Genomic DNA, 13,652 nt, shown 5'->3' on the forward strand with positions numbered 1-13,652 from the left:
TTCAAAAGTTTAGCAGTCTTTTCATTGTGACTGGCTGTGATTCAAGCCACCATCTATGGGGTGAGTAGAATTCTATTGTTGAACATTCCCAGACCTCCAGACCTCCAAATTATTCATTTCCTATATTTTACAATGAACTCATATCTTTTGTGACAAATATCTTAGAATGCTTCGAAATGTCACCAATTCTGAAATAGTGTACGTTCAGATCGCTGTTACCCTAAAACTTTTGACTGCTGCCTCTTAATTAAACGTTCAAACTGTGCATTTTCTACTTAACTTGGGCTTATTTACCACTGCAGATGTTTCTGTGCTAGATTCTGGAAGCTTTTACCTATCTTCAATTTTCTACTAAATAACAGAAAGCACTTCCTCTGAAATACAATTACATTGTTCCTTCAGTTACAATACGACACTTCATAAAATGTTCATGCTCATAGGATATTATGTGTACTTTGTATAACATTAGTAACAATTCTCATAGACCTTCCTATGTCCTCCATGAGATCAGCATCACTGTCAAGGCACTCCCTTTATTCTCCGAGTCGGGACATCATAGCACAGAATAATTGCCAAGTTAGCAGGTACAGCTATGCGTAGCCAAGCTGCCACCTTCATCCTACCTCGAAGAAATGCTGCATCCATCCATACCAGTGCAAAAGCACAAATAATAACAAATGTTCAAACCATTTGCAATCTAAAGCAATTAGCTAACGAAAATACTTTCACTATGGTGACCATCATTTGTCACCTAGGTAAATACTGGGTAACACATAGGTTTATCAATAGTTTTGTTACTTCATGGGTTGCTGCTAACTATGGCTTTTTGTTAGCCAAGTATTTTGGGAAGATTAAAAAAAATACTTGTTACATGGAAACCTTTACTATAACCATCTCCAGTTACCGCTTGAGGAATTTTTTTTCCTACAGTCAAATAAAATTTCTGAAAGGAAGAAATTAAATAGTATGGATCACATACACTGTCAGCTATCTTTACTGGTTCTGTCTGCAAAACACAACACACGAGTAGTGTTTCTTGAAGCTTTCCCAGCAGGTCGAATTTTCCATCATTTTTCAGGAGCGCATCTGGGATGTTAATAGCTCTTGTAACGACATTTTGGCTGACAATCTTTCAGCTATTCTCAAGGAGAGTAACTTGCAAGAGTTTTAAAGTACTTCACACTGTGGAGTAAACATGAGTGTGTCGGAGTTAACACTGTTAATAACAAGAAAGTCAGTCATAGATAAATAAAAAATCCATTCCATGGATTATGAGAAAGTTAAAATACTGGCCACAGTCTCATCCTACTGAGATTCAGTGGTCAAGGAAAACACAATTAGCATATAACCTCCTCAACCAAAACAAGGGTTTTCAGATGACACATCTTGGAAACCCCTTATTTAACATCCGTGCTCTCAGATAAAATAATGTTTTAAGTCTTCGCTGCCTAGCACTCTAACATATGCTGTCCATAAGACTCAACCAAATACTTCATAAGCACTTTGGATTAGCTGACTCTGCACTTCTTTAGTTTTACTGGTATAACCTGAAGCAAACAGAGGCCAAAGACAAAATTATGAAGTAACATTTGATGATACAATATGTAATTCTACAATTGTAGTTAACGAACAGGATGAAACTTCAATAGAGCTTCAGATGAGGCTGTCCATATAAGAGATGGTTTTGTGAACTGACTGTGATAAAACATGATTTGTGTGTGTTTGTCAGCTATGTACTTTGAATTTCATTATTGGCTCTCATATTAAGACAACGAAAGAAATAAAATCTACGGAAAATATAAATCTCTAAGGAAGTTGGCTGTGCCCTTCCAAAGGAACCATTCTGGCATTGGCCTCAAGTGATTTAGGAAAATCATAGGAAACCTAAGTCAGGACGGCTGGACACGGGTTTGAATCGTCATCGTCCTGAATGTGAGTCCAGTGTGCTAACCACTGTGCCACCTCACTCAGTATAGCTAAAGTTACACCAACACTCTGGTTGGAGATCAGCAGACGAACATGTTTGATCCCTTCAGCACTGCTCTCTGCTGCTCTCTTTTGTGCCATTCTGCTACCAGCACCACTACAATTGTGTGCCGGCTGCAATGATGATTTTGTTTCACCAGTGCTGTTCTTTTCCGACTGACATACACCTGTGGTGGCTCAGCATTGCTCCACTATAACAGCAGCCTAAGGCAAAGATGTGGGCTGAAGTTCTGATCTGATATTCTAGTATTCCGTTCTGATGTATCACATAATTTCTTTATAACAGACTTTCTAAGCAGAGTGAAGTTACTATCTACATCTGATGTATTCTTACAGTACACATCATCATGACATGTTAATGAGACATAAAACAAAAATATTGTTGCAGAGATATGGTGAGCACATAAGGCAATATCAAGAGTTCTGCTTACTTTTGACACTCTGCCCTAGTGGTGGTGGTGGGTAGTGTTTAACGTCCCGTCGACAACGAGGTCATTAGAGACGGAGCGCAAACTCGGGTTAGGGAAGGATCGGGAAGGAAATCGGCCGTGCCCTTTCAAAGGAACCATCCCGGCATTTGCCTGAAACAATTTAGGGAAATCACGGAAAACCTAAATCAGGATGGCCGGAGACGGGATTGAACCGTCGTCCTCCCGAATGCGAGTCCAGTGTGCTAACCACTGCGCCACCTCGCTCGGTCTCTGCCCTAGTGATAGCCTATCTTGGAAAGAGGTAATAGTTATTATAGGATTTGTAGGTCTCCCTTGATGGAAAATAATGTTACCTGTCTTATGTATTTCGGCAGTGTTTCACCATTGTCAGTGGCGTATTTTTATTATTATTATTTGCCAGGATACTTGTATGCTTGGTTTGAAAAATAGCATTTTGCATCATAGCAAACATAAAAGTCTTGTTTTATTTCATCATTTTTGGGAGTAATTCTGGGATATTATTAACTCTTATCCCAGTATTTCAGCTGAAAAACTTTCAGCCAATCGCAGGGTCAGTTGCTTGTTCATGCGCAAGAGATCAAACTGTTGGTAACAAGAATGTTAGTCATGGTTACACATTTTTGCCTTTATTGTTTTACTTCCTGTCACATTTTATCCAACTCCTTGTTGCCACTGTTGTCATCTACAATGAAGCAGTGTCCATACAGTCATCTTGTGTTGACACATTGAAGTGGAAATATGTGCAGGTCAGAGGAATTAATACCAAACCAGGAAGCTGCTACACTTGCTTATGCACTATTTGGTCTCAGCACAAGACAGAGATTCTCTAGTTTACAATTTCAAGATTACTAAACATGTACAGAGAGAACGAAATGGTGATTGTGAGGAAGGAAGAGGCACAAGAAGGGTGTCAACAGTCAAACAGGACAGATTTTCTCTCATGGATCATCAATTGAACTGCTGTGATACTGGAAGAAATCTGTACTGTCTCAGTAAAGATTATAACTATTAGAAAGAGATTGATGGAAGGTGGACTTGCTGCCCATCAGCCTAGAAATAAGCCTTTACTGACAAAAACAATGTGATAACAGCAGCTAAAATAGGATAAAGTCATGAGATGCATACTTCAGAGATGTAGAACAGAGTAATCTTTCCAGATGGGTCTAAATTTAATCTGCATGGCACTGATGGCAAAGTATTTGTACATCACAGAGTAAGTGAAGATTTTTTGCCTTCGTGTATAACACAAATAGTCAAACATCCAACAGGACAGATGATCTAGGGATGTATTTGGAGTAGATCATCTGTACTTCATAAATGGCACAGTCAATGCAAACATATACCTCAGAATCCCTGAAAGAAAGCTTATGACCACAATAAGAGACCAGTTTGGAGATGTTTCCAGTTGCATTTTCCAGGATGATTGTGCTCCTTGCCACAGAGCTTTGAAAGTATGTCCTGTGGTCATTGTTTGTATCAAGTATGAAGCAGATGATGTTCCAAATTATTTGTTACATATTTCTATTTTTTGTAAAAACTTTCCTTACACAAAATAGAGTTCAAATATTAGAATGGCCAAAAAACAGGCCTGATTTAAATCCTATTGCCAACTTTTGAAAGGTTACAGGAAATACAGTCACAAAAAAGAAGCCATGAATAGAAGAAACTATTAGTGACACTTGTGAACTGGTTGAGGAACACACTAAAAATTTAATTCTCTCACTGTTTACATAATAGAAAGTGGTTATTAAGGCATGAAGAGGAATGACCAAGTACTAAATGGCAATCGTGCATTCAGACGAGGTAACTGTGCAGGTACAAACACTAAAAACTATCAATGTTATGTCATAAGAACAAACAGATAAGATGGCATATACACTTCCATGTGATTTGTTAAGAAACTGTTAAAATGTGAATAACAACTCATTTTACAGAAATAAATCATGACAGTACAATGAAACTGATACAAATTATTGTGTATATTGGTTCCCTACAGAAACAGAGGGAAATCAAGTCGATTTACCTAAAATATTCAACAATTATGACAAAAGTATTGAATATAGAAAGTGATGCAATAAATAAGTCCAGCCCTGTACCTTGCTTACAATGCTTGATTTCGTTATTCGATGTTCAGAGATACCTTTAAGTCAACAATAGTGTTGTGCAGAACATATATACATTTAAAAATAGTGTCAGAAAATTGTTTTACTTGCTGTGTTCTGGAAAGAAATTTGTTGAAATATTCTCTCTCTGAATCTAGAACCCATTGACTGTAAGGTTCCGCATCTACACCTACATGATTACTCAGCAATTTACAATTATGCACCTGACAGAGGGTTCATCAAACTACCTTTAAGCTACTTCAGTACTGTTCCACTATCAAACAGCGTGTGGGAAAAACAAACACTCACCTCTTTTTGTGTGAGCTATGATTTCTCTTTATTATGTTTTTATGATCATTTTTCCATATGGAGGAGGGCACCAACAAAATATTTTCACACTCTGAAGAGAATGTTGGTGATTGAAATTCCATGAGAAGGTCCTGCCACAGTGAAAAACTGCCTTTGTTTTAACGAGAGCCACTCCAATTCGAGTATCTTATCCTTGGCACTCTCTCCACTATTTCATGATAATGCAAAATGAGTTGCCCATTTTTGAATTTTTTCATTCTTCTCCGTCAATCGTATATGAAGCTGATCCTACACCACACAACAATACTCCAGAAGAGGACAGACAACCATAGTGTAAGCAGTCTCTTCAGTAAACCTGTTACATTTTCTAAGTACTCTGACAATAAATCACAGTATTTGGTTTGATTTACCCACAACATTATCTATGTGATTGTTCCAATTTATGTTATTTGTAATTGCAATCCCTAAGTATTTAGCTGAGTTTACAGGCATTAGATTTCTGTGTTTTATCATGTAACTGAAATTTAGTAAGTTCTTTTTAGTGTCCATGTGGATGCTTCCACACTTTTCAAGATTTAGAGTCAACTGCCACTTTTTGCACCATACAGATATCTTGTCTAAATAATTTTCCAATTCACTTGAATCTTCTCATGACATTACATGACAGTCAATGACAGCATCATCTGCAAACAACCTAAGAGGCCTGCTCAGATTGTCTCGGGAAACACCAGATATTACTTCTGTTTTACTCAGTGACTTTCTGCCAGTTATTATGAACTGTAAGCTTTCTGACAGAAAATCACAAATCCAGACACACAGCCGAGACAACAGACCTTAGTCACGTAATTCAATTAGAAGTTGCTTGCGAGGAACAGTGTCAAAAGCGTTCTGGAAATCTGAAAATATGGAATCAATTTGACATTCCCTGTCAATAGCACTCATTACTTTGTGTGAATAAAAAGCTAGTTTTGCTTCACAAGAATATTTTCTGAATCCATGTTAGCTACTTGTCAATGAATCATTTTCTTCGAGGCCATACATAATGTTCAAGAACAGTATATTTCCAAAATCTTACTGTCAATTGACATTACTGATATGGGTCCGTAATTCTGCAGATTACTACTATTTCCTTTCTTGGGTTTTGGTGTGACTTATGTATCTTTCCAGACTCTGTAAGGATCTACATTTGAAGAAACGTCGTAACGAAGAATACTACTGATCTACAAATGTACCCTTACAGTAATATGACTGACGGCTGTGGTAGTACAGAGTCTGGTGGTACATTAAGCTTCCCTCCTTGCATATAGTGAAATAAACACCAAGATTGAAATGTACAAACACTTCAATGCCTCAACGTCCATACCCTCCTATACCAATTACAATGAACTTGCTGTTGGCATCTGTAGCAATGAATAAAAATATTTATAGATTTAAAACATTGTACCAGAATTATCTGGTCATTTTAGACAAATGCCTACTTGTTGATTATTCCTCAAGGCTAAATGGATTACAATCAAAGTTACGCAATGTATGTTTTACACTGTGTCTCATATTTTGTAAGATGTGGTTAAAGGGGGGGGGGGGGGGAACTGACTTCCTAAAGTATTTGTCAATATTTATCTTGAAATAAGCAAAGAACAAATTAAGAAACTCTGAATTTTTTTGGCAGTTGACACTGAGTAGATGGATGGACAATGTTTTTAAGTTTCTCTTTGATACACATTGATGCAAGCTGTAGACTCTGACAGAATTGTTTTCTATGCTTTGATACCAATAGTTGTCAGCACTATGTAACTAACTGTGGAGAATGAGTCTTTCTGCTTGATGAACAGTTTCAATAGTCTTTAGATGTGTGTTATAGGCTGTTCTCATGCCCACTACAGCTGAATTTGAAGCATGACTGTGTTATGTTCCCATAACTCTTTACAGCTCAGTTCTGCAGTGCCACTACACAATAATGACAAGCCTTAACGAGATATCTTAACATGCTCACAGATAGACTCACAGCTCTTAAGTGGAAATACCTTTTTTTTTTTTTATTTTCTTCAAATCACTCAGATCTTCTCTCAAACACTTAGCTATACCATCACAACTGGGAGAGAGACAGAGAATGTTTTAGGGGCTGGTTTCAGGATAAAACCTTCACTTTGTAGCAGACTGTCACTGAAAGGAATCATCCTATCAGACTGACTGACAATGTGCCACAGCAGGTCTTGAATCGGAATACTTGCCTTTCTTATGTGGAGCAGCTTTCTCTGACAAATATACAGTTACGGAGAACATCATAAGCTGGCACACGACTTTAATTTGGCAAGAAAGTCATTACTGAAGGTCTGATAGGATCACATGTGTGTGTATTGCATAAGTAACCTATTAGCTGCTCAGCATGATTTAGAAAAAAAAGAAATATTATACACACATGTTTCAAATAGTAGCCCTCCAATCAGTCCTGAACTTCCTTACCTGCCACCCCAAGTATTATACACGCACATTATGTACATTTATTGACTACATATTCTTTAATTCGACCACTTTTGTGTACAGGAAATGAAAATACAGTAACATCACATAACAAACTATTTGTAAACACTGTTCTACACCTGACAGTGAGTATAACATGGAAATAGCCATTGGTTGTAGAGTGAGAGAACTTTACCACTAGCACACACGCACACACTAAATCAATAAAAGCATTACAAAAAAACAACAGGCAGGTGGAGAAATTTACCTGATAGGTTGGAGGTAACTTTGGAGATGATACAGGAGTGCAGTCATAAGAACGCATAATTCTTTCTGCTAGCAAAAAATTTCTAAACAAGCTAGCGACTAGGAGATCTTGCCGAAACAGTTTTTGAAACACATCTGGAAATTTGAAAAAAGTAAATTATAAGCACATATATCTTAACTGTTTTTAAATTAAATTAACACATCATCACTTGACTGTATTGTTCTTTATTTATGCCATTTTCAAGTGACTGGGTTTACGTCATTAACACATTGCAGGACATCAAGCTCAAAATTGGCCATAAATTCAGAAAATATTTGTTCTCCTCAAAATGCCAGATGTAAAATCATCATCTTGTAAAAAGATCAGGAAATAATAGTGGGAGCATGTCGTATTTAATAAAAACAGGTTCACTTTAACATATAAAAGATAAACACATGAGACTCAAGTACATGTGTTCATCTTTTGTATACCAAAGTACACCTGTTTTGATTAAACATGATGTGTTCCCACTATTATTTCCTGATCTTTTTACAAAATGATGATTTTACATCTGGCATTTTGTGGGGAACAAATATTTCCTTAATGTACGACCAATTTTGTGTTGATGTCCTGCAGTATGTGTTACTGACATAAACTCAGTCACTTGAAAATGGCATAAAAGGCCAAAACTGGGTCATAATTAAATAAAGAACAATACAGTCAAATAGCTCTGTGTTCATTTAAAAATTATTGTACGACTGTACCTCAGAAAAATAAAATAATAAAAACTGTTTATTTTAATTGTGTTATGTCAGGAAATCAGAAATCTAGATGGGAATATCAGCAATGTAGAAAAATAACAATTAAAACAGTCAATTTTTCACAAAATAATTTAACTGGACCGATAAAAAAATCTATTCACCGAGTGGTGGCAGAATACACACATAAAAGAGGGTTGTAATTATGCAAGATTTCAGAGCCAGTGGCTCCCTCTTCAGGCAGAAGGGTTGAAAGGGAAGGAACAGGGGTGACGGAAAAGGACTGGAGAGGTCTAAGAAAAGGGGTGGATTTTGGGAAGTCACCTAGAGCTGCGGGTTATGGGAGATTTACCACAGGGAATGAGAAAGAAAGACCTTCTTATTCTGTGCGGTAGGTCTCCCCCGACCCATGGTTCTGCATGACTTTCCCGAAATCATCACCCTTTCCTAAACCCCTCCACTCCTTTTCCTTCACACCTCTTCATTCCTATTCAACCCTTCTGCCTGAAGAAGGAGCCACTGGCTCCAGAAACAATGTAAGGAAAAGATAGATTGCTTCTTACCGAAAGAAGACATGTCAAGTTGCAGACTAGCACCACACACTTATACACACAAAGCAAGCACACGTCATGCACAGACAACTGCTAACTCCAGCATCTTGGGCCAGAGATGATGGAGCTGATGGTCGTGTGTGTGTGTGTGTGTGTGTGTGTGTGTGTGTGTGTGTGTGTGTGTGTGTGTGTGTGTGTGTGTGTTTGTTTTGGGGTGTCACTCTTGCAGGCAGCCAAGACAAACCCACGGACTGATGTACGCCAGCAGGTGGTCAAGCTGGAAAAACTTCCAGTTTCACTTCACCATTCGATTTTCTTGTCATAGCTGACCCCACAGTGTACAATACATTTGAGCAAGAATCTTTTCACACTTTGAATTTACAATTCATAAAACAGCAAAACAACTAAAATGGAACTTGCACAAGGGTTTTTCAGGCAACTGCCTATGAAAGACTTGGTTCCAAACTAGCAGCCAGTGGAGTCAAAGAAGCTGAAGATTACGTTGTGGCCAACACCATCAAGGAAATGATGCTTGATACTGCGTCTAATGCTTGCTGTGGTCTTCTAGTAACTTACAAGGCCATCCCAACTGAAGGTCACACTTGAAAGAGTAGCTTCACAGCTGCTCATCACCATATCCTCTTGGAAATTTGGCATCCACCACCAGTACATATCAAGGCTTCTTCTTTGCAGATGGTCACAACAGTGTGGGTCAACTAGCTCAGACAGCACCCAACATGGATCCAAGATCTCTGCCTGACAAGGGTCTGTGGTGTATCCCGTGGCCTCAACCCTTGGATTTCTGTGGCATCACCGATATCAACTTTGCCTCTGCCATCCTGTTCAATGGCCACCAATTTCTTCTCCAATAACAAAATCTCTGGTTCTATGGTAACCTACACAACTGCCATCGAGTTTGTCTTGCAGTGTCTTTTCATGTCAATGCTGATGGACATAGATCCACTGCCTTCAAAGGTGGCAGCTCCTCTGCATCCCATCAACACCACACCACCAATGTTCACCTACGATGGTAACTAATGGGTTGCAGGGAAATGCTACCATGGAAACCAAGTAGTTGTCAGAACATTACTACTGACCACTGTAGCGGCACTAGTCAGGGCACTGATCCTCAGATAGGATCACGTCAGACTCCAACATATAAGCTTGTGCAGGACCAATCTGACTCTCTTCTCTGTCTGTGTTGGTCCTAGCAGTGGAGTGTGTGGTACAAGTGTAATAGTTTGGTTGTGATGATGATGTTTTGTTTGTGGGGCACTCAACTGCGCGGTAATCAGTGCCTGTACAAAGACCCAGTTTTTACACAGTCCAATTTTAACACAGTCCAATCTAACCACTGTCACAAACGATGATGATAATGATGATGAGGTGGAGGAGGAGTAGGCGGCTAACACAAACAACCAGTTCCCACGCACAGAAAATTCCAACCCAGCCAGATTTGGTTATGGTGTTCTCTGGTGGACTCTTATTAGTAATAGATGAAATGCTGATGTGGCTTGAATGGAATTTTGCTTGGAATACAGACTTACAATAACTTGCAGTGCTTATGAATAGTATCTTGTATTAATATCTCTTGCTGTGAGCAAGCTCTGCTAGTAGCATGTGTAGAACACCTTTTACAAAAATAAGTTAATGCAGACTTCAATATTTATAAACATACAATGGTAATACACACATCATAGATAGCAATGTTATCTATATCCGAAAATGTCTCAACTGACATATTACAGGCACCCAAATATCTAGGCAACAAAAATGTACAAGTTGTACAGGATGCCTACAAGCAATACCCTTAACATATTAATTGCACTTGCTTCACTACAACAACAATATTGCGAAATGTGCCCTGCATGGAAACATAGTGGAAAATTAAAACTTTGAGCTGGACCAGGAATCAAAACCAGAGGCTTTGCTCTTCACAAGTAATGAGTCATACCTGGATAGATGCGTTCATTGAGAATTTGCCCAGAAAAGGCAAAAGATTTTGGGTTCAAGTCTGTGTTCACCACTCAGTTTCAATCTTGCAGAGTGAAAAGTCATTCTGAGTGTTGTGTGTTATCACAGTTAATCTAAGTTCCTATGATATGTACTCACTCTTCTTTCCACCCCTAAAAATATTAACAATTTAACCTTTTTTGATACCTCCCAATGACACAATACTCACATACTACTTTTTTTAAATATCCTAACTAGCAGGTAAGCGCAGTTTAATTTCAACATCCCATATACGATATTCAAGTAACTTTCTGCTGCTAATCACTTCGTATTGTCTGATGGCTGCTGCGATTAGACAACCATAGCAAGGTTATCCAGTGGGAAGGTCATAAGAAGGACCTCTTCTTTCAGTTGATGTTGGGGTTTTATTATGCACAGAAGAGCATCAGAATGATATTATTGTCAGATTTGATTATCCAAGAAATACAACTATGATAGGGGATCGTAGAAAGGAAGAAAGATTAGTGTTTAATGTTCCATCAACAGTTAGGTCATTTAAGAGACAGCATAAGCATGAATTGGATAAGGATGGAGCAGAAAATGAGTTGTGACCTTCCTGAAGAAATAATCCTAGCAGTTACCTCAAGGATTTCATGAAAGCTAGGGTAACCAAATCTGGATTACCTCAAGAACAATCCACACAGACTAACCCAGGAGTGATTGCTCGCTCTTAAGTCCTCAATTTTCCCTCAAAAATTCACAATGTACTTAAGTATAAACAATGGACTATCATTCTATGTATATATATAAACTATTGTTGTGTTGTTGTGGTCTTCAGTCCTGAAACTGGTTTGATGCAGCTCTCCATGCTAACCTATCCTGTGCAAGCTCCTACATCTCCCAGTACCTACTACAACCTACATCCTTCTGAATCTGTTTAGTGTATTCATCTTTGGTCCCCCTCTATGATTTTTACCCTCCACGCTGCCCTCCAATGCTAAATTTGTGATCCCTTGATGCCTCAGAACATTTCCTACCAACCGATCCCTTCTGCTAGTCAAGTTGTGCCACAAACTTCTCTTCTCCCCAATCCTATTCAATACCTCCTAATTAGTTACGTGATCTACCCACCTAATCTTCAACATTTTTCTGTAGCACCACATTTCAAAAGCTTCTATTCTCTTCTTGTCCAAACTATTTATCATCCATGTCTCACTTCCATACATGGCTACACTGCATACAAATACTTTCAGAAAAGGCTTCCTGACACTTAAATCTATACTCGATGTTAACAAATTCCTCTTCTTCAGAAACGCTTTCCTTGCCATTGCCAGTCTACATTTTATATCGTCTCTACTTTGACCATGATCAGTTATTTTGCTCCCCAAATAGCTAAACTCCTTTACTACTTTAAGTGTCTCATTTCCTAATCTAATTCCCTTGGCATCACCCGACTTAATTTGACTACATTCCATTATCCTCGTTTTACTTTTGTTTATGTTCATCTTATATCCTCCTTTCAAGACACAGTCCATTCCGTTCAACTGCTCTTCCAAGTCCTTTGCTGTCTCTGTCATTGGCGAACCTCAAAGTTTTTATTTCTTCTCCCTGGATTTTAATACCTACTCCGAATTTTTCTTTTGTTTCCTTTACTGCTTGCTCAATATACAGATTGAATAACATCGGGGAGAGGCTACAACCCTGTCTCACTCCCTTCCCAACCACTGCCTCCCTTTCATGCCCCTCGACTCTTGTAACTGCCATCTGGTTTCTGTACAAATTGTAAATAGCCTTTCGCTCCCTGTGTTTTACCCCTACCACCTTTAGAATTTGAAAGAGAGTATTCCAGTCAACATTGTCAAAAGCTTTCTCTAAGTCTACAAATGCTAGAAACATAGGTTTGCCTTTCCTTAATCTTTCTTCCAAGATAAGTCGTAAGGTCAGTATTGCCTCACGTGTTCCAACATTTCTATGGAACCCAAACTGATCTTCCCCAAGGTCGGCTTCTACCAGTTTTTCCTTTCGTCTGTAAATAATTCGCGTTATTATTTTGCAGCAGTGGCTTATTAAACTGATAGCTCGGTAATTTTCACATCTGACAACACCTGCTTTCTTTGGGATTGGAATTATTATATTCTCCTTTAAGTCTGAGGGTATTTCGCCTGTCTTGAACATCTTACTCACCAGATGGTAGAGTTTTGTAAGGACTGGCTCTCCCACGGCCGTCAGTAGTTCTAATGGAATGTTGTCTATTCCCAGGGCCTTGTTTCGACTCAGGTCTTTCAGTGCTCTGTCAAACTCTTCACGCAGTATCGCATCTCCCATTTCATCTTCATCTACATCCTCTCCCATTTTCATAATATTGTCCTCAAGTACACCGCCCTTGTATAGATGCTCTATATACTCCTTCCACCTTTCTGCTTTCCCCTCTTTGCTTAGAACTGGGTTTCCATCTGAGCTCTTGATATTCATACAAGTTGCTCTCTTTTCTCCAAAGGTCTCTTTAATTTTCCTGTAGGCTGTATCTATCTTACCCCTAGTGAGATAGACCTCTACATCCTTACATTTGTCCTCTAGCCATCCCCGCTTAGCCATTTTGCACTTCCTGTCGATCTCATTTTTGAGACATTTGTACTCCATTTTGCGTGTTTCATTTACTCCATTTTTATTTTTTCTCCTTTCATCAATTAAATTCAAAATTTCTTCTGTTACCGAAGGATTTCTACTAGCCCTTGTCTTTTTACCTACTTGATCCTCTGCTGCCTTCACTACTTCATCCCTCAGAGCTGCCCATTCGTCTTCTACTGTATTTCTTTCCCCCATTCCTGTCAATT

General features: G+C 38.6%; 1 protein-coding gene across 2 annotated transcripts in view; it reads right to left on the minus strand.

Moving 5' to 3' along the window:
- Positions 1-13,652, minus strand: part of LOC124596648 (regulatory-associated protein of mTOR) — a 320,526-nt gene that overhangs the window by 206,184 nt on the left and 100,690 nt on the right. For both annotated transcript variants that reach the window (XM_047135883.1, XM_047135882.1), the window contains exon 8: positions 7,578-7,711. In XM_047135883.1, the coding sequence (XP_046991839.1) occupies positions 7,578-7,711 (134 nt within the window). The remainder of the gene's footprint in view (positions 1-7,577; positions 7,712-13,652) is intronic.

This window comes from Schistocerca americana, chromosome 2 (genome assembly GCF_021461395.2).
Source record: "Schistocerca americana isolate TAMUIC-IGC-003095 chromosome 2, iqSchAmer2.1, whole genome shotgun sequence".
Taxonomy (NCBI): domain Eukaryota; kingdom Metazoa; phylum Arthropoda; class Insecta; order Orthoptera; family Acrididae; genus Schistocerca; species Schistocerca americana.